At 38.6% G+C, this 26,782-nt stretch overlaps 1 protein-coding gene and 1 non-coding gene across 4 annotated transcripts in view; one reads left to right on the top strand and one right to left on the bottom strand.

Annotated features, from left to right (window-relative positions):
- Ddx50 (DExD-box helicase 50) overlaps positions 1 to 19,839 on the bottom strand; it is a 39,384-nt gene extending 19,545 nt beyond the window's left edge. The window contains exons 1-8 of one of the 3 annotated variants that reach the window (XM_074079032.1): positions 19,680 to 19,819; positions 15,949 to 16,000; positions 15,079 to 15,372; positions 7,917 to 7,992; positions 7,362 to 7,540; positions 5,499 to 5,616; positions 5,197 to 5,382; positions 4,568 to 4,713 (exon numbers count right to left, since the gene is read on the bottom strand). In XM_074079032.1, the coding sequence (XP_073935133.1) occupies positions 4,568 to 4,713; positions 5,197 to 5,382; positions 5,499 to 5,616; positions 7,362 to 7,540; positions 7,917 to 7,992; positions 15,079 to 15,264 (891 nt within the window). In that variant the 5' untranslated portion in view covers positions 15,265 to 15,372; positions 15,949 to 16,000; positions 19,680 to 19,819. Of the gene's footprint in view, positions 1 to 4,567; positions 4,714 to 5,196; positions 5,383 to 5,498; positions 5,617 to 7,361; positions 7,541 to 7,916; positions 7,993 to 15,078; positions 15,373 to 15,948; positions 16,059 to 19,679 lie in introns of all 3 variants that reach the window. The other 2 variants (XM_074079033.1, XM_074079031.1) reach the window with 2 other exon arrangements.
- A 1,746-nt stretch (positions 19,840 to 21,585) lies between these two features.
- Positions 21,586 to 21,692, top strand: LOC141425152 (U6 spliceosomal RNA). The gene has a single exon (XR_012450244.1). It is a non-coding gene; the product is annotated as a U6 spliceosomal RNA (small nuclear RNA).
- The last annotated feature ends 5,090 nt before the right edge of the window (positions 21,693 to 26,782 follow it).

The raw sequence follows: 26,782 nt of genomic DNA, 5'->3' as shown, positions 1-26,782 counted from the left end.
TAAGACTGGTGGTTACTAAGAGCTTGGGAAAGGAGGGAAGGGAGAATACATGATTAATGGTTATAGGGTTTCCTTTTAGGAAATAGTGTTTTAGAAATAGATAGAAGTGTGGATGTATATTATGAATGTACTAGATGATACTGAATTATACACATTAAAGTATTTATAGTTTTAAGGGCTGGGCTACATAGCTCAGTAGTAGAGCACTTGCCTAGCATATTGTGAAGTCATGGGTAAAATCCCCAGGAACACACACTACATACACACAATCAGGTAAAATGTTTACAGTTTTAGTTATATGAATTTTTCTTCAGCAATTCATCCCCATAATCAATGGGGATGAATTACATTTATGCTCTAGTTAAAGATAGACATGCTAAAAACACTTACGAGGAAGTACACTGATTTCTACAATTTTAAATGAATCAAAAAACATGGGGCTGGGAGTACAGCGGTAAGGAATATGCATTGCATCTGCAGACCATGGGTTTTATCTTTAGCACTAAAAACAATAACTAAAATAAAATTTAAAAGATATATATAGGAATGGCTAGATACATGATAAAGAAAGGTAAGTGCTGCTGGCTCACACCTATAATTCTAGCTAGTAGGAGGCTGAGATTTGAGGCCAGCCTGGGCAAATAGTTCAGAAGATCCCATCTCCAAAATAACCAGAGCAATTGGAGGTGGGTAGCACTGTCAATTACCTTGTTAAAGAGATTGATATGTTACTGAAAGAGTATTTACTCTTCGGAGACATAGCTGAAGCTGAACCTTAAGGAACTGAAAACTCATTTTCATCATTAGCTTGTTTAGGAAGCTACTGTCATGGTTTCAGAGTCAAGTGAAGAAAGTGCATTCAAGATAATTTTGGATTTATTACAATCTCTTTGGAAGTCTTCTACCATTTACTGTAGACCAAATGAAAAGGGGTTGTGAGAGAATTAATATTGGATGCCCCATATTCAAATTCTGTGCTGGAGAGATTTGTAGAGAGTGTTTTCAGGCTGAAATAATTTCCAAACAATTCAGAAACCTTTGTCCTTCAAGGAGCAGAAAGCATTTGGTTAAGTGAGGGAGATGGAGGTCATCTTAAACCAAAGAGCTACTGAATATAAGAACTCTTATGGTCTTAGATGTTATAAATACATACATACATACATACATATATATAATATATATATTCAATTCATATATATATATTGTAAGAGTTTTTAGCTTTTTTTTTTTTGAAAGCATTTGTTTTAGGTACAAGGCATTTCAGAAATCTTATAAACTTACATTTAAGGAAAATTTTTAGGGACGTGTTTCCTCTTTCTTTGTTTTTGAAGGGATAAAGGAAGGACAAAAAAGTAACCATTTAAGTGGAATATTGTTTTTTTTTTTTTTTTAACTTTTAGTAAGGATCATTTTAGTATAGTTTATCAGGATAAAGTAGGGAGAAGTGGGGGGAAAAAAGAGAGAAACACTTCCCATTTCCCATGTAGAAAACGGGAGTAAAGACTCCTTAAGTGGAATATTCTTAATATGCTACATTTTGTAAGAGCCATGTTTATGACCTACTCATTTCAAATTTTGCATTGATGTCTGCCTGCATGCCGTGATCATAAGTAGTCAGTACTCTGCATTGTGATGTCTGACTGCCATTTTTCACTTTCAAGGACAGTGTTTTTGGTAGTAAAATCTCTGGCTTAAACAAAATATTTAGGGAATAAAGTTAAGCTGCTAAAACCTCATGTTGAGCCAGGCACCAGTGGCAAAGAGAGCAGTAGGATCGAGGTTCACAGCCAGCCCAGCAGATAGTTCTGAAGACCCTATCTTGAAAAACCCCATCACAAAACAGGGCTGGTAGAGTAGCTCAAATGGTCGAGTGTCTGCCTAGCAAGCAAGTATGATGCCCTGAGTTCAAAAATTAATCAATTAATTAAAAAAAAAAAAAAAAAGACAAACCATGTTGGCTACTGCTGTTGAAATACTGGGAGTGAAAAAATTTTTTTTCCTTTGTCTTAAAAAATTTTTTAAAAATGAGTTAAATCATGAGACTTATCTTCCCAGGAAACACACTGATTGGTCTTAAAGACTAATCAGTTAAGTATTTGGTGTTTGGAACATCTATTTTTCTACAAAACTGGAAAAATGATCCCAGTTCTGTAAGAATGTACAACACAAAATAAACATGTGAAGGAAAAAAAAAAAATAGCAAAATGGACTGGAGGTGTGGCTCTAGTGGAAAGCAACTACTTTACAAGTGTGAAGCCCTGAGTTCAAACCCAAGTCCCATACTGCACATTTTATATACGGCATTTTAACATATATCCCAATGAAACTGTTTTTTAAATAAACATGACACATTAATTATAGTCTATCTAAAAAGCAAAGGAAAGCAAAAAGAAGAAAATTAAAAATCATTTGTATCACTATGACAAAGTCTTGCTCTTCTCCGCCTCAAAGAAAAAGAATCTGAATCTGATCATGCCCCATAGTCTAAAGGTCAATTCAAAGAAAAATGAAGACAGAGAACCATGTTATGTAACACCACAGGAATGCAAATCTGCAAAATTAAGGCTGTAGGAAATTCCTAAGATAAATGATGAGTGTTTTCCAACAAAAAGGGCAAAGAAAAAGTCAGAGAAACCTACAGATTGTAAAGTGATTTAGGACTCTCATGAACTATTGGCAATGTAAGGATTTTATTTGGATCCAGATTCAAACTGGATCCAAACTGGATTCAAATTTTATTTTAAAATTAAAAAGATAACTATAGTAATGTGCATACTAGATATTTATGATATTAAATAATTACTGTGGGATTAATGATATATCTCAGTGACAGAAAACAAATCTGCCCTAGGTTCAATACCCAGCACCAAAAAAAAAAAAGTGATATTTTCCTTCTATTGTGAAAATGAGTATGGATTTTTTGACTTTTGTTTCTTTTCAAGAGTCCCTACTTATCCTTTATAAATATATACAATTATCCAGGTACAGGTGGCTCAACTTGGGAGGCTGAGATTGGGAGGATTTGGTTTAAGGCCAGCCTGGATCAAAAGAAAACAAAGCTCCGTAAACTCCATCTCAACAAAATAGCTGGGCACAATGGCAAATGCTTATCATCCCGCATTTGAAATAGGGAGGATCATAGTTACAGACCAGTTAGGGCAAAAAAGTCTGAGAGAGCCGGTATCAATGGAAAAAAGCTGGGTGTGGTGGCGTACACCTGTCATCCCAGTGATGGTGGGAAGCATAAAATAGGAAGGGCAGGGCTGGGCTGGGCAGTAAGTGACACTCTAGGACTGGTGGAGTGGCTCAAGCTGTAACAACATCTGCATTATTTGAGGGAGGAGGAAAGGGAAGAAATATGTACAATTAAATGAGGACGAAATGACTGGGATAATCCAAATGCAGGGGTGAAGAATGTATCAGGGCACAGAAAACGTCATCGCTGAAGCCTGCTACATCAGATTCCCTATGCTACTCAACTTTTGAAATGTCTTTAATAACTAGCTTTCACTAGTATATTTTACATTTTTAACCATTACAAAATATATAAAGCTTCCTGTGACTATCCTGCACTATATTTGTCCTGTTTCCCAGTTTCACATCATTATTTGATATTGTTCCTTGGACCTACTTTTGTACATTTATATAAATACTAAAGAATCCATGTAGCATTATATATGGATTTTTGTTTGCTGCAGTGCTGAGGATTGTACATATTCTGTAACTGTTTTCATTTTTTGTTTTTCATAGTGCTGGGAATCAAACTCATGTGATTTGGTTTTTAATCACTTTTTTTTTTTTTTTTGTGGTACTGAGGTTTGAACTCAGAGCCTCACACTAGCTAGGCAGGCACTCTACCACTTTGAGCCACTCCCCCAGCCCAAATTCATTCTTTTTAAGCACTGCATTATATTCCGTATGTTATACTATTACTCATTTATATCCTATTGTTTCCTACATACATATATATATATATATATATATATATATAAATGGAAAAAGTAACATAGATGGTACAAACCTGACAGTCTTAAGTACTATAAATATTACTTTTAATTCTGTTTTTAAACATACACTTGGTTTAATTTTCATGGAGTCACACTATCACCCTTAGTTTCTTCTTCTAAGTTCTATTGTTTAGAAAGCCTTCCCTTTCCTGAGATCAAATAACTATTCACCTGTTTTTTACTAAGTCTTTCAGCACCATTTTTAGCATAGAGTATGAGATGAGAATCTGATTTTCTTCTGCTAAACTTAAAATTATTTCAGCACTATTCTTCTCCAGTCGGTATGAACTCCCTTCTGTCACATTCTAAATACTTTCAGTGTATGGCTGCTCATAGGTCCTTCCCTTAGGACTTGTCTGATCACATACTTTATTTTCCTATTTATTCTATTCTGCTCCTCAGTTTCAGGTTATAGAAACACATATATATTTTATTTATTAAGGGTAGAAAAGAGAGCTTAAGGCCTCATTAGGTACCGAAATCTTGAGTTTAGATTCAACAAATTTCAAAAATAAATACCAACTAAAAGCTAAAATCTATCATGCTGGAAAGCTACTTACTTCCACAGTAGTTGCAGCCTTTTGAGTCATTTTTCCAACAAGGTCAACCTGTTCATATCTGGATTTCATGTATTTTTTTGCAACTTTGTATACCCACTGTGGGCAAGTTGCAGAAAAAAGTAAAGTCTGAGGATTGTCTTCAGAATCTTAAATAAACAAAAAAAATTCAAATGTTTTCTTAATATCTCATGATGTAGCCAGCTCTTAAAAATCACCCTGAGCTTCAAAGAAATAATGGAAAATTCAAAACTGAGGGTGATATTTTAATATACAGACTTTATTGCAACTATTAAAACTTTCAACTTTCAAAACTGGGGTCAATATGAAGAAAACTGAACTCAGAAGAAAAGTGAGAATTTAAGAATGAACAATGAACAAAGGAATCCGTAAAATGAGTTAGTAAATCTGACTGACTATAAAAAATAATACATGGAAGAATGCACAGAAAGCCAAGAAAATATTTAAAGTATGCTATTGTACTTTCTTTTGTAGGGAAAGAACAGATGCCAAATATCTTTAGTTTTGTTAGAACACCAGGGGACAATGTAATTGAAAATATGAAATAAAAAATTCAAAGCTTTTGAGATCAAAGAATAATTGCTGATGTGCTTATTTCAATTAGGATATACCAGTTTTGTAGGATTCGTGGATAATATCTTCAACTTGTTCGGCAAAGCCTAAATCTAACATTTGATCCACTTCATCAAGTACGACATGACGCAGTTTAGAAAGATCCAAACGGCCACTTTGCAGATGGTCTTTGATACGACCAGGGGTCCCAACCAAGATGTCAATACCATTTCGAATATGATTAACTGTGAGAGAAGAGAAATGCCAGGAAGATGTAAAAACCAAGTATACATTTTCACATTATTCTTTAGAGTTAAGTAGGAAAACATCTTTGTGCTATCATACATACATATGTACTCACTTTGGCTTTGATACGATGTTCCACCATAAAAGCATGCCACGCTGAGTTTTCTAGTTATATCTTTGAAATCTTTGGCTACTTGGTTTGCCAATTCCCTTGTTGGAGCCAAAACAAGTACCTGAGCAAGAAGTTTAAAAAACAAAGATATTTTTCTAAAGACTTATGTAAACTCAACCTGAGAGGACTGTTTTTTTTTAAAGTAAGAATCTGAACATTGTCATAAGTACTTAAAGACAGGCTGCAGGCTGAGGGTGTAGCTCAGTGTACAACAATTATCTAGAATGTGTAAGGCCCTGGGATAGACTCCCAGCACTGGGGGAAGGCAGGGAGGCAACAAAAATGAACAACAGTTTTTATTTATTGTGTCCTACTTCTGTCAGATCTCTATAAAAGTCACTTTGTCAGTTAGGTTCCCCAGCCTCTTTTTATATCCTCTTGCTCTTCTTCATTGCTTTTCCTCAGTACTTATCCCATCTAAGATAGTTATATCTTCCTAATTTGCTGATTCTCTATTTCATCCACTAAAAGGTAAGCTCTGTGAAGGCAGGAACTTATGCCAGGTGAGTCACTGTATTGCTTACACTTCAAACAGCAACAAGTATTTGTTAAATAAAAATATGTTCACTATGTGCTGGCCACTAGTGCTTTATGTGTATTATAACACAATTTCATTCTCATGGAAGTCCTATAAGGTGGCCATTAGCCCAGCTTTATAAGATGAGGAACTTGAGTCTCAGAGAACTTACAAGTCTTACCCAAGATCAAACAGCTAGAAGTGGTGGAGCTGGAATCTCCAATAGCATCTTTCTAACATGAAAGCTTTTTAAAACAGTGTCAGGATTGTTTTCTATTTCTATTACTAACCTAATTTCACCAAGGAAATAGAACTCCCCAAGAAAGATTTGTCCTATAAGCCAACACAGCCAACATGATATGGGATAGCCGATCCAAGACCATTGTTGATTTAACTCTACTTAAGATACATGTGAATTTGCTATTACATTGTAATATCATTTAGAAGTCTTTCAAAGAACAAACATACCTGTTCAAATTATGATGCTGATTTTTTTTCTTCTTCACTTTTACAAACCTTAAAGTGCACTCAGGTTCTAAAAAGGTCAAATTTTAGGCTAAAATATTACTAGTACCCTATTAGTTGACCTACTTATAAATTAAGGAAGATCTCCAGTACCCCAATAATACAGAAAATAGCAATATCATGTCTTTAATAGTCTCATAAAAAGTCAACCAGTGAAAAAAATAATGTTGAGTATCTACTGAATGACCAAATAAGTGAACAGCTCTTTAGAAAATTCACTGAATAAAAGCAAAAGTCAGAAGACTGGGGTTGTGGGCTCAAGTGTAGAGCACCTGCCTAGCAAGTGTGAGACTCTGAGTTCAAACCCCAGTGCTGACACACACACAAACACACAAAAAGGTCAGGATTGAAACGTCACTAAATATACTAAATGTAAATGCTGCCAAAGTAAGATATATTGACTTCAATATATACAAAGTTATCAAAGACATCTACAGATCCATACATAATACATTCATGTGCACTAATTATTATACTTTCATACTTTAGCTTTGCTTACAATTTCCTCATGTGACAACCAACAAATTTTTGCTTTAAGTTTTAAGTTTTTACTCTATGCCACAGGGATAACTTTTCTCTCTCAGGAGCACTTGAATTTTAGACTACTATCTCTTTCAGAGCTAGGGGTATAGTTCACTAGTACAGCACGAACTTAGCATGCGTGAGGCCCTGGGTTCAATCCCCTGCACCAAAAAAAGACGAGAATATTCTGTCCCTTTCCATTAGAGTAGTGTTTAGAGCTTTTACTCCCTTATAACCGTTACCTTTGGTGAGCGGCTTTTTTTAATTGTTTCTTGGTTTCTTTGGAGCCTTTCAATCAAGGGTATGGCAAAAGAGAATGTCTTTCCTGTTCCTGTCCGTGCTTGAGCAATTAAATCTTTTCCTTCATATACAGGACCAAAGGTTTTAACTTGAATAGGAAAGAGATATGTTACCCCTCGACCTGTAAAATGAGATTTCATTAAAATATTTCTTTAAGACTAGCATTAGGAAAAAATATATTCATTTGAAAATGACAATCCTGCTTCCTCCATGTTTGCCTAAACATACACTACCTCATGACATTTACAGTTATTCCTACCCCAAAAAGGAATTATATAAAAAAAAAAAAAAAAAAAAATTTGGTCTGAACTTTTGACAAATACATGTAACTATTAAGGTTAAAAAACAGTTCAGAATAATGAAAAGGATGATGTAGAAATAACTGCAATTAAAAAGCTATTTCTTTCTTTCATACTCTCCTTTTGGTCAGAAAAGGCACAAGAGTTTTATAAAAACCAGTAGATTTCCAACTGCATATCCATTAAAATTCACAGTACCTTTTAGAAGCTTTATAGTCTCTTCAGAAATAGAGAAATTAGAGAAGGCACCTTCTTTCTGCTCACGTGTTAAGGTCTGCCAAAATAAAATCAAAATTCTAAATAGTTTATTTTGACTTGTACTCATCACTTTTAACTTTACTAAACTAGTACTTGCAAAGAAATTATGTAGATTAACTTAAAAGAAAATTTAGAGGGAAAATCTTATAATTTCAACAGTATCCCTTTAAATGGCAAGCTTCTTTTTTTTTTTGCAGTACTGGGATTTGAACTCAGGGCCTACACCTCAAACCACTCCACCAGCCTTTTTTTGTGTTGGGTATTTTCGAGATAGGATCTCCCAAACTATTTGCCTGGGCTGGCTTCAAAACCCTGATCCTCCTGATCTCTGCCTCCTGTGTAGCTAGGATTACAGGTGTGAGCCCACTGCACCTGGCAAGCTTACTTTATTATTTTTTTTTTTATTCATATGTGCATACAATGTTTGGGTCATTTCTCCCCTTTTCCCCCCCGCCCCCTCCCTTAAGCTTACTTTATTTCCCCCTAAAACATTTGAATTTTTTTCTTCAGTACAGGAGTTTGTTTTCAGTGCCTCATGCTTGCTAGGCAGGTGCTCTACCACTTAAGCCACTCCACCAGCCCTTTAAAGTAGTTTTATGGGTGAATAAACACTTTTAAATGTTTTAAGCCAGGTGCCAGTGGTTCACACCTGAATCCTGGCTACTTGGGAGCACTAATCAAGAGGATCACAGTTTGAGGTCAGCCTGCGCAAACAGTTCATGAGATCTTAACTCGAAAATATTCAACACAGAAAAGGCTGAAGAATGTCAGTGGTAGAGCATCTGCCCTGAGTTCAAGCCCCAGTACTGCAAACTACCTTAAAATACATACAGTGCAAAATCAAAATATTTCTATTTGACTAAGATATTACAGTAAGTTATTTCCTTTTTTATTTTATTTTCTTTTTTGGTGCTGGGTATTGAACCCAGAGCCTTGCCAATGCTAGGCAAGTACTCTACCACTGAGTTACATCCCAGACTACAGTAAGATATTTAATAACCTAAATCATACATCCAGATATAGATAGTAATTATGAAGATTAATACAAGCCTATAAAGTAGGCTAAAAGAAATTACACAGGGGGGCAACTAAACCTTTTTCAAAAACAAGTTTAAGATCTTGTTCCACAGCTTTTAAAAGCATTATTTCTAGGTCACTAATACAGGGAAAAGTTCTGAAGTTTAACAAGTTCTTTGGTGGGGGGGGCAATACTGATGTTTAAAACTTAGGGCCTCACATTTGCTAGGCAGGTGATCTACCACTTGAGCCACTCTGACAGCAACTTTTTTTTTTTTTTTGCCATACCAGGGCTTGAACTCAGGACCTACACCTTAAGCCACTCCATCAGCCCTTTTTGTGTTAGGTATTTTCAAGATATTGTCTCACAAACCATTTGCCCAGACTAGCTTAAAACCACGATCCTCCCAATCTCTGCCTCCTGGGTAGCTAGGATTACAGGTGTGGATCACTGACACCTGGCTAACAATTTCTTTCTATATAGGTTAGCATGACATTATCATTTAATATCTATTGAAAGCTGTGCCCCCAATGTGTATGCAGAACAAAGACAATATATCTACCCGTAAACTTTATTGTGTATTAATTAATTTATTTACTTATTATTGTACTGGGGGTACAATGTGACATTTACAAAAATTCTTACAATATATCATAGCTGAATTCACCCCTTTCATCATTCTCCTTTATCCCCTGTCCCTATTGTGTTTAAAGAAAGTAGTTATAATCAAGCATGGGGGTGCATGCCTATAATCCCAGCATTTGGGAGGTGAAGGCAGGGGGAGTGCATGTCCAAGGCCAGCCTACATCTTAGAAAGAGACTTCTCAGGGCTCCGAGTATAGACCGTGGTTTAGTGATTGCTTAGCATGTACAAAGTCCTGGGACCAACACTCAATACCACCAAACAGAGACTGTCTCAAAAACCCAGTCATTACAGAACCATACAAGATAGCATTTTCTTTAATTGGCAACCAGATAAAATACAAAATGTCAACTTCAAATTTTAAGCCATTTAGGTGGGTGTAGTGGTACATGCCTGCAATGACAGCACTTGGGAGGCTGAGGCAGAAGGATCATGAGTTCAAAGCTGGCCTGGGATATATAGTGAATTCCAAGCCAGCCTGAGCTACATAGCAAGACAGTCTCTCAAACAAAAATCAAACAAAAGTTGTCAGCCATTTAAACAAATCTCAGTACTGTTATGTTTTAAGAGTAAAAGAAAATGTATTATAAAACATTATATACTTTCAGTGTAGAAATTTTAGAAAACACAAACAGAAATTAAAAAATTTTAATTATCTGTAATCACTCAGCTAAAACCACATTTGAAATAAACTCCACTCTTCACTCTCTGCACATAAAAGTTTTTCTTAAATAAAAATAATACTGTATATATTGTTCTATAATAAAATACACTGAATATCTTTCTAATATTTTTTGCATGCCCTTTGGAATAGCTATATTCTATTGAATAGGCAGCAGGGCTTTTTGTTTTTGTTTTGTTTTGTTTTAGGAGGAGGCAATAATTTATTAGGATGCCATTCAGAGGGGATAGAATTTTTTTTTTCCTTTTTCTTTTATTATTCATATGTGCATACAAGGCTTGGTTCATTTCTCCCCCCTGCCCCCACCCCCTCCCTTACCACCCACTCCACCCCCTCCCGCTCCCCCCCTCAATACCCAGCAGAAACTATTTTGCCCTTATCTCTAATTTTGTTGTAGAGAGAGTAGAAGCAATAATAGGAAGGAACAAGGGGTTTTGCTGGTTGAGATAAGGATAGCTATACAGGGCATTGACTCACATTGATTTCCTGTGTGTGGGTGTTACCTTCTAGGTTAATTCTTTTTGATCTAACCTTTTCTCTAGTTCCTGGTCCCCTTTTCCTATTGGCCTCAGTTGCTTTAAGGTATCTGCTTTAGTTTCTCTGCGTTAAGGGCAACAAATGCTAGCTAGTTTTTTAGGTGTCTTACCTATCCTCACCCCTCCCTTGTGTGCTCTCGCTTTTATCATGTGCTCATAGTCCAATCCCCTTGTTGTGTTTGCCCTTGATCTAATGTCCACATATGAGGGAGAACATACGATTTTTGGTCTTTTGAGCCAGGCTAACCTCACTCAGAATGATGTTCTCCAATTCCATCCATTTACCAGCGAATGATAACATTTCGTTCTTCTTCATGGCTGCATAAAATTCCATTGTGTATAGATACCACATTTTCTTAATCCATTCGTCAGTGCTGGGACATCTTGGCTGTTTCCATAACTTGGCTATTGTGAATAGTGCCGCAATAAACATGGATGTGCAGGTGCCTCTGGAGTAACAGTCTTTTGGGTATATCCCCAAGAGTGGTATTGCTGGATCAAATGGTAGATCGATGTCCATCTTTTTAAGTAGCCTCCAAATTTTTTTCCAGAGTGGTTGTACTAGTCTACATTCCCACCAACAGTGTAAAAGGGTTCCTTTTTCCCCGCATCCTCGCCAACACCTGTTGTTGGTGGTGTTGCTGATGATGGCTATTCTAACACGGGTGAGGTGGAATCTTAGCGTGGTTTTAATTTGCATTTGCTTTATTGCTAGAGATGGTGAGCATTTTTTCATGTGTTTTCTGGCCATTTGAATTTCTTCTTTTGAGAAAGTTCTGTTTAGTTCACTTGCCCATTTCTTTATTGGTTCATTAGTTTTGGGAGAATTTAGTTTTTTAAGTTCCTTATATATTCTGGTTATCAGTCCTTTGTCTGATGTATAGTTGGCAAATATTTTCTCCCACTCTGTGGGTGTTCTCTTCAGTTTAGAGACCATTTCTTTTGATGAACAGAAGCTTTTTAGTTTTATGAGGTCCCATTTATCTATGCTATCTCTTAGTTGCTGTGCTGCTGGGGTTTCATTGAGAAAGTTCTTACCTATACCTACTAACTCCAGAGTATTTCCTACTCTTTCCTGTATCAACTTAAGAGTTTGTGGTCTGATATTAAGATCCTTGATCCATTTTGAGTTAATCTTGGTATAGGGTGATATACATGGATCTAGTTTCAGTTTTTTGCAGACTGCTAACCAGTTTTCCCAGCAGTTTTTGTTGAAGAGGCTGCTATTTCTCCATCGTATATTTTTAGCTCCTTTGTCAAAGATAAGTTGCTTATAGTTGTGTGGCTTCATATCTGGCTCTTCTATTCTGTTCCACTGGTCTTCATGTCTGTTTTTGTGCCAGTACCATGCTGTTTTTATTGTTATTGCTTTGTAATATAGTTTGAAGTCAGGTATTGTGACACCTCCTGCATTGTTCTTTTGACTGAGTATTGCCTTGGCTATTCGTGGCCTCTTGTGTTTCCATATAAATTTAACAGTAGATTTTTCAATCTCTTTAATGAATGTCATTGGTATTTTGATGGGAATTGCATTAAACATGTAGATTACTTTTGGGAGTATTGACATTTTTACTATGTTGATTCTACCAATTCATGAGCATGGGAGATGAGAGGGGATAGAATGTTGAGCAGCTATGCAAAGGAGCATAGCATGCTGAGATGGTTCGGAGTTTTATACCTAGTCCACTTTTGGTTTTGGGCAGCACTAGTTTGAACTCAGCACCTCACGCTTGTTAGGAAGGTGCTTTACCACTTGAGTCACTTCACCAGCCCTTTTTTGTGAAGGTTTTTTTTAAGGTAGGGTCTCAAGAACTATTTGCCTGGGATCCTCGTGATCTCTACCTCCTGAATACCTAGGATTTCAGGCATGAGCCACTGGCACCCGGTCAAGGGTTAGGCCACTTTTGACTGGCCATCTCCCTCTTTGTGAACCTTACTGATTGGTTGACTTTTCCTCAGATCATGGTTTGACTGCAAGTGGATAGAGCCCTTTTTCCCCATAATTTTTTTGGTTTCACCAGAGATATGCCTTGATCAGAGACCTGGAAATTTCAGGGGAAATAGGTCGTTCCACCTAACAGTCTGTGCAAGTCTCTTTGTCCCTAAGGACAATGGGTTCCAGACACCCAGGAACCGGAGACTTTTGGATCTCACCAGGGACTCAGCCTGGCCAGAGACCTGCAACTATCCCCAAGCCCCAGTGTAATACTACTGAAGGTGCTGATATGAAAAGAAAGGAGTTCCCCAAATTCCCCACATGGGGATCAGCATTCCCGGTATAAATCTCCACGTAGGCCACCATTTATGTCGTGATCTAGAGAGCTACAGGTTGAAGAATTTACTGAGACAGAGAGTAGGAGAAAACAAAGAATTATTAGCATGTCATTAAAAGGGGAGAAAATGGCATGTGGCTAGGCATATGTTTTGTTTTGTTTTCAGTACTGTGGGTTGAACCCAGGGCCTTGTACTTGCTAGGCAGGTGCTCTAGCACTTGAGCCACTCCACCAGCCACCATAGTATATTTTATTAAACCAACTGCCTATTACCAGACTTACAGCATTTTTAAAATTTCTGCTATTATCAATAATATCACTGAGGTAAGAAAATTTATCCATACAGCTCTATAGACTTTACCTCATCAGGATAAATTCCTAGAAGCAGAATTTCTGAAATCTAATTTGATCTAAACAAAATAATAATTGTAGCCTTTTATAACACAGAAATTTTACTAGGTAAAATTTCAACACAACAAGGAACAATCTACACATTCTACTAACAAGACAGATTTGTACAGCCTTATTTGAACTGCAAATAACAGGCGCCAGTGGCTCACACCTGTAAGCCTTGCTCCTCAGGAGGCAGATCAGGAGGCTCAAGGTTCAAAGCCAGCACCAAATAGTTTGTGAGACCCTATCTAGAAAAAACCCTTCACAAAAAAGGGCTGGTGGAGTAGCTCAAGGTGTAGCCCCTGAATTCAAGCCCCAGTACTGCAAAAAAAAAAAAAAGAAAAAAGCTTAAATTGTCAGCTATTATCAGACTTAGAGAATGTAGCTACAGACAAGGCTCAAGTGGTAGTGTCTGCCTATACAAACCCAGTACTGACAAAAAAATTATTATCAAGATGACAGAATATTATAAATGTCACAATGTACCCCCAGTACAATAAATAAATAAATAAATGCAAGAATATTCAAGTTGTTTCTTCAGAACCAGAGAGGAATTTACTAACAAGTCAGGTGCAGTGGTACATGCCTATAATCTCAGAACTAAGGAGGCATGTAGGAGGATCACAGAGCTATAACATCTACACAAAATTTTGGATTCTGTAGAAAAAAACTAGGAAACACTTTTTAACAAAATTCTCTCCAAAAAATTAAACTTTAACAGGCTCTGACAGGAGGTCCAAGAATGCAGATTCTGTACTAACAATGTTCTACACTTCCCAAAAATATAATAGTCAAAGAACAGACTTCATCAGATCATTTTAACATTTCATTTTACAATCTAATGATTACCTAAACATGCTATTGTTACAGAAGCAGAAAAAACAGAAAGCAAAATACACAAAGTCAAGAGGCCTTTGGTACTTCGTCTCAGAAAGTCACAAGTCAGTTCACAAGTACCAGTAGGAGCCAACGGTGGTGGCTCAGGCCTATAATCCTACCTAGCTACTCAGGAGGCAGAGATCAGGAGGATCATGGTTCAAAGCCAGCCCGGGCAAGTACTTTGAGAGACCCTATCTCAAAAATACCTAACACAAAACAGGGCTGGTGGAGTGCCTCAAGGGGTAGAGCACCTGCCTAGCAAGTGTGAGGCCCTGAATTCAAATCCCCATACCCCCCGCTCAAAAAAAAAAAAGCAAGTACTAGTAAAGATTGAAAGAACCACAGACGTGCAAGTAGGTCACTGGTGGAGTGGTTCAACTGGTAGAGTGCCTGCTTAGCAAGCAGATGACTATAAATAAGTAACGGGATCACTAATGTACAGGAAAGGTTTAAATTTGACCATTCCCCTACTTCTACCCCAAGAAAAAGATAATGCAGTAAAAGAAACAAGGCCAAAGGAAAAAAGGTTCTGATTTCTGCTGTATTGATTCTCTAGTCCAACTGAAGAATATCATGCACTAAGCAAGAAATACAAGAGAATCAATTCTAGTTACTAAATCATTATATCAACTAGTATTTCAAAGAATAATGTCAAATGCAAAATAAAAGTATCCATACCTCCTCTACTTTATTTTCACTTGATTTATGAGAACTCTCTAAGGAGGATACTCGCTTTGATTTTTTTTCATACTCATCAATATCTCCATTTGATAGATCTTTTCTTCTTGACTTATGAGATGAAGAGAATTCATCTGAAAGTCTATTATATCCTTCTTCAGTGTCTCCATTTAGCTTCTCTTTCATTTTAGCTTTTTTGGGCTTGGGAGCATCCAGGTCATCTGTAACACCATTTTCTCTTGTTTCTGTTTTCTCATCTGAGTCACAATGATGCCGTGACTTCCTTCTATCAGTCTGTGGACAAAGAAATAATCACAAGAGGGTCACTAGTCTTTTTTTAACACGGTAGAGAAGTTAGAGCGTGACTCCCCAAACAGTTACTCAACCTACATTATGTTTGTTTTTGTATTGTGTTTTTATGTGGGTCTGGAGTTTGAACTCAGGGCTTCACACTTGCAAAGTGGGCACTCTACTACTTGAGCCATACCACCAGTCCCTACAGTTATGCTGAAAACCAACCAGGGAGAAACCCAGACTATTAACATCAAGCTTTAATGCCTTACCTGTTACTATCTCTGTCATTCCATTTCTAACATTCTAAAAACTCAACTTCTGGCTCATCTCTAATACCATCATAAGAAATTAAAATAGCTCCTTCTTGGGCCAGTGGAGTGGTTCAATTGGTAAAGTACCTGCCTAGCAAGCTCAAGGCCCTGAATTCAAACCCCAGTACAATAAATAAAATGTTAAAAATAAATAAAATAAAATAGCTCCTTCTCAGGAAAAGAATGAAATCTCAAAATTATAAAGTAAAATACAAACAAAAACATCTCCAAGGGGGATAATAAATAGTATTTATTGAGTACCTACCCAGTATTGTGTAATGTGTTTTCAGCTTATCTTGTTTTAAATCTTCATAACCCTATAAGGGAAGTATAAGTCCATAATCCCTTATCTGAAATTCCGATATCCATAAAGCTCTGAAAACCGAAAGGGTTTTTTTTGTAACTTATTGTAGGCAAAACTGTACCTGATCTGAATTCATATGATGGCAAAATTTAACTAGAAATAAAGCTTTTGTCATCCTTATTTATTGCACTTAGTGAAACTGTTCATATTTAATATTAAGGTATTTAATTACAGACTGCACGCCCCCAAACCCTTCTATAAATCCCCATAATTCTGAATTTCAACAAATCTAGCGCTAAGGATTTTGGATAAGGGATAGTGAACCTGTATTACCTTTGCCATTTTCCAGATCAGGAAATAGAATTTCTTACAGGGTAAGTACCTTGCCAAAGATTCACACATGGGATTTCCTGCAGGTAGAAGTGCTAAAAATTGAATCTAACCCTGTCTGACTTAAAAGCACATGCTCTGCTCACATCATGCTTCTTCCCTGAACTTTGATAATTATCAGGTTAAAGAAAAACAAGCTGGGTGCTGGTGGCTCACATCTGTAATCCTAGCTCCTCAGGAGGTAGAGATCAGGAGGGGCACACAGTTCAAGAGACCCTATCTTAAAAATACCCAACACAAAACAGGGCTGGTGGAGTGGCTCAATCAGTAGAGCACCTACCTAGCAAACATGAAGCCCCTGAGTTCAAACCCCAGTTCCACAGGAAAAAAAAAAAAAAAGAAAAAAGAAAAGAAAAACAAAACTAAGGCTACAGGCATGACTTAAGTGGTAGAGTACCTGCCTAGCAAGTGCAAGCCCTGAGTTCAAATCCCAGTACTGCCAAAAGAAAGAAAAGTGTGAAGGAGAAAGAAAATTATATAATTCATATAAAACTAATTGTTATATTTCCATGAAAGGTCAGTAACCCTGGAAAAAATTTAAATATATATTTTTTTTCTTTCTTTTTTTGGCTATACTGATGTTTAGACTCAGGGCCTTCTGCTTGCTAGGCAGGCGCTCTATCATTTGAGCTATTCTGCCAGCCCTTTTTCATGTTGGGTATTTTCAAGATAGGGTCTCTCATGAACTATTTGCCTGGGGCTGACTTCAATCCTTAATCCTCCTGATCGCTACCTCCTGAGTAGACAGGAGCCACAAGCACCTGGATAAAATATATTTTTAACTTAAAAAAAAAAAGACACTGTTCTGCAACTTCAGTTTTCAAATGCTAAACTGGTGAATTTTTTATTTGCAGACCACAAGAAATGTTTTGAGATTTAGCATTTCTTCAGAATTGCTTGGTCAAATGTCAGAAATTAGATGGTAGCCATTAGTGATAGTAAAAGTAACAGCACCACAATTTCACCATGACTTATGCAAAGTTGAGAGTACTTCAGCATACAATTTTCCCATCCACAAAACAGTTGCTGTGAAAAACTGAGTAACACTGTGAAAATGCTTTGAAATTATGTTATATCATTTGATCTTAGTTAACTGCACTAGCCCACATCTCCCCAAACTAGTAAGTTCTACAGAAAAACAAGACTACTTACAGAGTCAGCTCTAGGATTTGAATTGTTCCTGGGGCCTGCACTTCAGGGAAAAACTGGAGCAAGCCAAAGTGAGACCTCTAAATCCAAACTCAGCAAATCCCAAGATGACAAAATACATTATTCCACATCAGACTCACAGTGCTTAACCCTCTCCATTTCGGTATGCCCTCTCAAGTCTACCATATTTTCAGTGGTTCCTCTCCTCCCCCTTCTGTGGATACTCCTTAAGCTTCTGCTGTCTGGGTACACTTCACACCAGTCTCAGGTCTTCAGTGCACACTTCCAGACTCTCTTCCTTACCTTTATTCCAGTTCTAAAGAACACATATTTTGGCTCCACATCTCTACATATCCAAACCAAAATTACCTTCATCTCAATGCCAACCTAGCCTAAGGTCTGTTTCTATTAATTGGTATTCCAATCCATTCACAAATCTCTTGTTACCTTTCATAAAGAGCAATCAACAAGTTTCTAGAGAATTTACGAGAAGGCAACCAACTTACAAGGATATAGTGAAATATAAGGATAGACAAATATATGGTCATTTTCCTCAGGAATCTTTAGGAAGTAGTTAGGAATGATACAAAAAGGGAAAATGAACTTTACAAGGAAGCACATAATAAATGCCAATCCTAGCCACTCAGGAGGCAGCCATCAGGAGGATTGCAGTTCAAAGACAGTCCGGACAAATAGTTTGCAAGACCCTATCTCGAAAAAAAAATCACAAAAAAGGGCTAGTGGAGTGGCTCAAGGTGGAGGCCCTGAGTTCAAACCCCAGTACCGCAAAAAAAAAAAAAAAAAAAAAAAAGAGGAGCTAAAATTAACTGCTTGAGGATTCCATTTACATTCTAGTCTACTTACCTAAGTAGTCAAATTCATAGACAGAAAGTAGGATGGTGGTTGCTGGGATAGAAGGGAGGAATGGAGTTGGTATTTAATGAGCAGAGTTTTAGTTTGGGAAGAGGAACAAGTTTTGGAGATGGGTGATGGTGACACTGAAGAGAAATGTGAATGTACTTAATGTAACAGAATATATATTTACCAAAAAAAAATGGTTAAAATGTAAATTTTTAAGTTTTGTATGTTTTGCCACAGTAAAAGAAAATGGGATTGGTGACACAGCTCAATAACACAGCGCTTGCCTAGCATGCAAGAGGTTCTGGGGTTCGATCCCAGCACCCAAAAGGAAAAAAGAAAAAGGAAACTGGTTGATTGAAATGGCAAGTTTACCTTAGTGATAAGTTGAAGGGATACTTTCTACTCTCTGGCACCCTACAGAGTAAATCTTATTTTATCAAATGTCAGACTTCAAATACTGCTACCTTTTCCTCCTCTGTTTTCTTTTCTCCAGGTTAAACGTCTCCAGTAAAAATTTTACCTGCGCATTTTTCAGCACCTTTTGATCCTCTACTTTCTTGGGTTTTTTTTTTTTTTTTCCTTTTCTTTTTTTCCAAAGGGGATGAGGGGATTCTCCACTTCTGTACAGGCTCCTTGAGGGCAGGGACCATTCTGCGTATCTAATTAAACTCCTTGGTACTCAGCATACAATAGCACAAATTAGACTCAAGCACTTGTGGATTAAAAATACTGACAATAAGGGATATTAGTAATACAGCCATATGACCTCCATCACAGCCAAATCCTGGCTACACTGGCTGTGACATTATTCCTTAAGCCTCCTTCAACTAGTTACTGAGATCTGTAAGCCTAAGATCGCCAGCCTCAAGATTCCTGCACACAGGACACGGTGAAAGAGAGTAGCACACATTCAAAGCAATCACTTTTCTCAATCATCTTCTAAGAAGGCCCAAGACAACCAAATAACAGGCCTCGCTGCTGAAGGAAGACAAGACAAGAAAGAACAGATTTTGCGGTGATGGTAGCTTGTCTGCCCATCTCCTGGGAGATTCGGGCGCCAACGGATAGGAACGAAGGGCCACGGGAAGCCGGGCCAAGACCCAGAACCGTATTTCAGGTTGGGAATGTGGCGGTGGGAATGGTCGAGGAGCGACCTCATAGGGCCGAGGACGGCGCGGAAGGAAGCCCTCGGATGCTCGGGCCGGGTCCTGACAGGCCATCCTCAGGGACGGTTCCCCTCCCTGCCCCAGACGGCGCAACCCAAAAGGAGGCGCGGCCCGTCGTCAGCGCACCTTTTGCCGCTCCTTCTTCTGGTTTTCGGACTCTTCTAATGGTGCTTCCAGCTCCATAATGTCCCCCCAGAGGAGTTTCCCAGGCATTACTGGCCGCCGCCACAACCACCTACAGGCAGCAACAGCGTAAAAGGAAGCGGGGGCAGGGCGGCCAGGACCGTGCGTCACTTCCGGGACACGCACCGTAAGGCGGGAGAAAATAATCCCCATATTCTTGGTTTAAATTCTTCCCTTGCACCCGCAACCTCTCAGCCAATCAGTGTAAGAGGTCTCGATTGGCCCGCCCTTATTCTGAAGTGATTGGCTTCTAGAGTAAAACCCTGGCCAATCTCCATGAAGAACGCACCTACTGATTAGCATGAAGGATTCGGTTTCTCTCCCCTTCCCCCACTCTGAATAGTTCTCCTCAACACCCCCAAGACGCTTCAGGTCTTCCCAGCATGCACTGCGGAGGGTGGGAAGACTCTCAACGGCGGTGGAGAGGGGCGGGTGGGCGCTCGACGGTCTGGCGCGTGGCCAAGCCTGTGCTCAGGTGGGTTGCACCGCCACGCGCCCGCTTCCCATTCGCCACCGGAAGCTGCAACCCTCCGCCCCGCCCATTGCGGGAGGAAGGCGTTAACGTCCAACGGCTTCGCGCGAGGCCGGCTACGCGGCGTTAATGTAGAGACTTCGTGGAGTCTCGAGAGGGTCAGAGGGGCTTGAGGTGAAGGCGAGGGCAGAAAGGACGTCGGTCCCTGAAATCTCAGGATTTAGTCACGGAGTTAGTTAGTCTTAGTTCATTTCAGTCCTCAGGCTTTCTATCTGACAGGAGAAATCCACCTGAGAAAGGAATTGACTTGTCGGAAGTCACACAATCAGTTAGTGGCACAGTCAGGACTAGAGAAGTGATCTCCTGAACGCAATCAGTGCTTTCTCTGCCACGCCGGCCTGAAAGCTTTTGAGTTTCATCAGGAAGATGCTCCCATGAATCAATGGGTAGGAAAAAAATGCAAAGACACCTAGAGAGAAAGTAAGCCTAATCTCTTTGACAGATTGCGGGTGTGCAGTGGACAAAGCTAGCAATATAAAGGGTACCTTCTTAGCGTTTCCCTTTTCCTCCATCACGAGTGCTAGCTAGTTGGCTTTCTTCTCAGGACCATTTCCTGGTCGCTTCAAGACCTCTTCACCCCAGCTACTCTACTGAGTGGAGAACAAGAAACCACACTGGTTTGTAGGGGGCAGGACCACCCTCACAAACCACGTGGCAATGTCTAGCATGCCAGCCTTGTCACATTAGAGCATCAAACTCCTGTCTTAGCAAAATTACCAAGTGCTACAGGTCCTGAATAACTGGAGCCACAGTGTTAAATTTGTGATTGCTTCAGGCCTTTTGCGGAATTACGGATTGACGTGAAGTTGAGGGCTCTATGTTTGAATGTAACTTTATGGATTCAACACTGAACACAAGAAGTGTTCAGCTAAGGTTGACAGAAAAATGCATCCCTAGTTTATGAGGATAGTTAGGCTTCTCTAAATTTATACTTTTCTAAATCCTTTTGTTCCACTGCCTCACATCCACTCCCAATTCTACCATAGGAAAGTCTTAGTAATCCTGCAATAGGGTATAATGATGTGCATAGAAACATGGAGTAGATGTGGCTTAAGGATGCTACGCATAGATGGGCGTCAATGGGAATGCTAATATTTAGGAAGGCCAAGATAGGATTATAGTTCCAGGCCAGCCCTATAGAAACAGTTTTCAAGACACCATCTCCAAAGATAACCAGAGCAAAATGGACTGAAGTTTTGGCTCAAGCAGTAGAGAGCTTTCTTTGCGTCTGCAAGTGTGAAGCCCTAACTTCAAGCCCCAGTCCCACCACACACACACACACACACACACACGCCACACATAAAATTGGAATAAAAGGCACTCTCTTCTGCAGCACATATACTAAAATTGGAACAATACAGAGAAAATTAGCATGGCCCCTGAGCAAGGATGACATGCAAATTCGTAAAGCGTTCCATATTTTTAAAAAATTGGGATAAAAGGAACAAACGTAAAATGATATGTGTAATATCTGTGGTTGCCAGTCACATGTGAATGAAATTTTAAGCTCCTTAGGATCTTATTTTTGGTATACACATGTATGCCAAAGCTTTTAACAGCAAGTCTGAAAAAGGACTAGACTGTTCTATTCTCTCTATCCAAGTGAATAATAGTGTTTCCAGAATGATGTTATGTGACTGGAACACTTTACAAGTCCTTTCTTTATAATCCCTAAACTCACCAAAACAATTCTTTGAACTCTGTCTGTGCCAACTGGAAAGGACAAGTGTAAAGAAACACATGAAAAATTTGCCCAGGTTGTGGCTTAGCTGGGAAACATTTGCATGCTATACTATCTCAACAGATATCATCTTACCTCTATCAATTAGAAGACATAAGTATAAGGAACTATTTTTTTCATTTAAAAAATTTCTGTCTTATGATGAAATTTGGGATGAGGGGGTGGGTGGGAGGCATGTTGTGGAAAATGCTCAGTAATTCAAAATATCCTGAACTGGGCATAAGCAATCCTGCTGCCTCCACCTCCCAAGTAGATGGAACTACAGGCGTCTACCACAGTGCCTTTTACAAAATAAAATCTTTTTCTTTTTTTTTTTTTTTTTTTTGCGGTCCTGAGGGCTTGAACTCAGGGCCTACACCTTGAATTACTCCACCAGCCCTTTCTAAGTGAAGTATTTTCCAGATAGGGTCTCATGAACTATTTGCCTGGGCTGGCTTCAAACCAAGATCCTCCTGATCTCTGCCTCCTGAGTAGCTGGGATTATAAATGTGAGCCATCAGTGCCCATCTACAAAATATAATCTTATGAGAACTTTATTTTCAAAGTATCTTAACACAATCACTGATAGAATATTTTTTGCAAAAATTTAAGAGTTGAGGGCTGGCAGAATGACTCAAGTAGTATTGTACCTGCTTAGCAAGCATGAGGCCTTGAGTTCAAATCCCAGTACCTCCAAAAAATAAAAAGTTGAGAGTACCTTCTAGTCTCTGTTCCAAGATTCTATAAAGCTTTCTCTTCCCTTAGGCCTCATATTATTAAACTCTGCGATCTTTCAGATATAAATAAAAACAACATGACTTTCTAAAGTTGCTTCTGGTTATTCTCAAAACTACACAGCTAGATTTTAATTTTTACTCCAGTTAAAAAGTAAAAAGGTAAAAAAAAAAACCCACCAAATAAATCGTGTCAAACATTGTAACGAGAGGAACTTAAACCATTTTTAAATGGTATAACATGAAAACAGTTTGAGACAGTTACAAATTGAGATATTGGGGACAGATTGAGGGCTAAAAACACTAAGAAAGGGGCTGGAGGAGTGCCTCAAGTGGTAAGAATGCCTGCCTAACAAGCATGAGACCCTGAGTTCAAATGCCAGTACTATCAAAAAAATAATAATACAATAATACTAAGGAGACACGGGCACTGATGGCTCATGCCAGTAATCCTAGCCACTTGGGAGACTGAAATCAGGAGGATTGAAGTTCCAGGCCAACAGGTCACAAAACCCTATCTCCAAAACAACCAGAGCAAAAAATGGACTGAAGGTGTGGGTCCAAGTGGTAAAGTGCTTGCTCTGCAAGTGGGAAGCCCTGAGTTCAAATCCCAGTCTGACCCCACCCCAAAAAATACTAAGGAGAATGCTGGGTGATAGTGACTTATGTCTGTAATTCTAGCTATTTGGGAGGCTGAGATCAGGGGGATCTCTTTTGCCAATCCAAACAAATAGTTTAAGAGACTCCCATCTCTAAAATAACCAGAGGAAAAATGGACTGGAAGCAGTAAAGCACCTGCTTTGAAAGTGCAAAGCCCTGAGTTCAAACCCTTGTCTAGTCCCACAAAAAAAAAAAAAAAAGAGAAAGAAAAAGAAAAACTAAAGAGAAACAAAGTAAAGAAAGAATGAGAAGGGAAGAGGTTATCTCTGCCACTGCTAACCATGTGACCTTGGCCAAATCAACTGTAAAATCTGTTGTCAGTAAAGTGAGGAACAATAATGCTGACAGTGAAGGAAATTAGGACAATCTGCTATCACAGGACTACAAAAATGAGCTACAGAGGTGGTGCTCACACTAACCTGAAGTTTTTGTTTGCTTTTTGGTACTAAGGATCCAACCCAGAGCCTTGTGCATGCTAAGCAAGCAAACACTCATCCCCAGCCTGAGGTTTCCACAGCATTGGAAAGAGGAGGCATCTGTAGATACATTGCCACGTGTGTGTGGGTGTGTATATTATGTTTCTAGCTCCTGATTCAAATCATCGTAATAGTTTATTTCGTTTAGTCAATTACTCTGTAGATGGTTTGAATCTGTAGGAGTGGGTGGTTCAGAGTCACATCAGTTTTTCCAGAAGAGAGCACTACTACCCAATAAGTGTTTGGAAGCTGCTTCTGATAAAAGAGGAAAAATGTTTAAGGTTTCAAAAAGGAGGAAGATATAAGAGGCTAAAGTTTGTAAACAGGTTGTGAAAATGCAATGGATCAGCAGGGCACCATGGCTCTGTAATTCTGTTACTCAGGAGACAGAGATCAGAACTGCACATAGTTCGAAGTCAGCCTTGGCAAATAGTTCGAGAGACCCTTTCTCGGAAATACCCAACATGGGGCTGATGGAGTGGCTCAAGTGGTAGGCAAGCATGAGACCCTGAATTTAAACCCCAGTACCACAAAAAAAAAAAAAAAAAAAAAAGGGCCGTTCAAAATCTTTTCAGTTCTACAAGCTCTTTCTGTTGTTTTCCTCAGAGAGCTGACATTTCGAAACATTTTGTCTGGTAAATTGCACTTAGTAATAATAGATTCAAGATCATTCTAATCAAGAATAAAACACACGTGGTTTCACAGTATTATACTAACATAGGATTACATTACTGAGCTGGCATAATTTCAACCACTGGCAAAGAAACTTGATGTTTTAGCTAACAATGAGTTAAGCAAAGGTATTGTACAACTTTTGAAGTACTTAAAATAGCTTGCAGAGAATCAGTTATTCTCTGAGAATTCCTAGAGTCTGAGATCCCAGGTGACTGAGGATGAATGGTGCCTTACATTGGCTACCGTAAGTCCATACTTTCCATCTTGTTTTTAATAGATGAAAAAGTATTAGCTGAAAACTTATTAGCTAAAGACAGAATATCTTTCCGGTGCGTTCCTGGATGTGATGGCAGATACATTCTATAATCTTTACCAAAGGGCGAACTCTATAATGGAGACTCCAGATAACATGAAAAAAAGAGGGGCCACGTACTTATGTATCAGACAAGTTTTGTGACAAAATAAATAAAAACATAAAAACATGCACACATATAGCAGTATTGGGCATTTTTGATAGATGATTATCTCCAAATTTTACAATACTGTCAGGTGACATCAGCATTTTACAGATGAGAATATTGAATCAGAGAAGTTTGGTAACTTTATCACATAGCTGCGAAGGATTGGAACTGGAGTTCAAATTTATGCCTAACTCCTAAGCTCAGATCATCAAGCTGCCTTGAGAGAAGTTTTCTCATTAGAGACTAGACAATAGGGCTGGTGGAGTGGCTCAAATGGTAGAACATCTGCTGAAGCAAGTATGAGGCCATTAGTTCAAACCTTGGTACCACAAAAAAAAAACCTCGAGAGAGACAATAGACTACAAAGGGGAAAGAGCCAGGTGTGGTTGTTCATGCCTATAATCCTAGCATTGGGGAGGCAGAGGGAGGAGGATCAAGAGTTAGAGGCTAGTCTGAGCTACATGGTAGCAAGACTCTATCTTGATATAAATATGTACTTTTTTTTTTTTGCAGCACTGGAGTTTGAACTCAGGGCCTCATGCTTGCTAGGCAGGTACTCTTACCACTTGAGCCACTCCGCCAAACCTATAAATATTTTCTTTAAGAAATCAAGAAATAAGTTTCCACCGGGTGCTGATAGCTCATGTCTGTAATCCTAGCTACTTGAGAGACTGAGATTGGGAGGATCACTGTTAAGAGGCCAGCCCAGGAAATAGTTCCAGAGACCTCAACTCTAAAACAACCAGAGTAAAATGGACTGGAGATTTAGCTCAAGCAGTAGAGTACCTGCTTTGCAAGCTTAAAGCCCTGAGTCCAGACTCCAAAAAGAAATAAACAAACAAAAAGAATAAAAGTTGCCATGGAAAGCTAAACAGTGTTGGGGAAAAAAATACAGGCCACCTATTTTAGAGAAGAATCTAAAGCAACTTAGTAGCACATATTTACATCTTTATGTTTTCGACTATGAGGTTGATAAGAGAAGGAAAGTTTATTGGTTTCATAATAGGCTTCATTTAATGTATTTAACTAGAGAGTGTCATATGCACCCAGTGGGTTTCTTTAGTACCTGGATGTGGCTACAGCAAGAAGAGTCTCTGGATTCCTCACTCCATGAAGAGACTAGTCACCGTCCAAAAATCAAAGATGAAACACAGTTGTTGACTCTCCTTTTTCAAGGGTTGGCAAGGAGTTGTGCGGAAATGGAGAACGGTTCGGTGTTCAAGATCCACACTGAATATTATAAGACTAAAACCTTAAACGTGGAAAGATTCTTCAAAGTCATCTAGTTTAAGGCATCAGCTAAATACCAAACAAAGTCTGTAATGTACCAGTAAAAGGATCACCATCTGTTTGAATGACCTAAATAATGGGGAACTCAGGCTGGGGGTATGGCTCAAGTGGTAGAGCACTTGTCTAGCAAGTGTGAGGCCCCAAGCTCAAACTCCAGTACCTCCAAAAATACACAAAAATGTTTGCTTGCTCAAAATAAAATAAGCTGTGGGCTGGTGGCTCACACTTGTAATCCTAGCTACTTGGGAGCCTGAGATCAGGGAGGATTATGGTTTGAGGTCAGCCCTGGCAAATAGATCTCGAGACCCCAATCTCTAAAATAACCAGAGCAAAATGGACAGGAGGTGTGGTAAAGTGATAGAGTACCTATTTGCAAGTGCAAAGCTCTCAGTTCAACCCCCAGTTCCACAAATAATAACAATAACAGGGAAACTATTTTAGAAAGCCGTTTGCTTCATCTTCATAGTGTTTCATCTAAAGAAGTTGTTCAAAGTGGAA

This window comes from Castor canadensis, chromosome 7 (assembly GCF_047511655.1).
Source record: "Castor canadensis chromosome 7, mCasCan1.hap1v2, whole genome shotgun sequence".
Taxonomy (NCBI): domain Eukaryota; kingdom Metazoa; phylum Chordata; class Mammalia; order Rodentia; family Castoridae; genus Castor; species Castor canadensis.
Note: the sequence above shows the minus strand (reverse complement) of the source record. Positions and strands in the feature narration are given on the sequence as shown.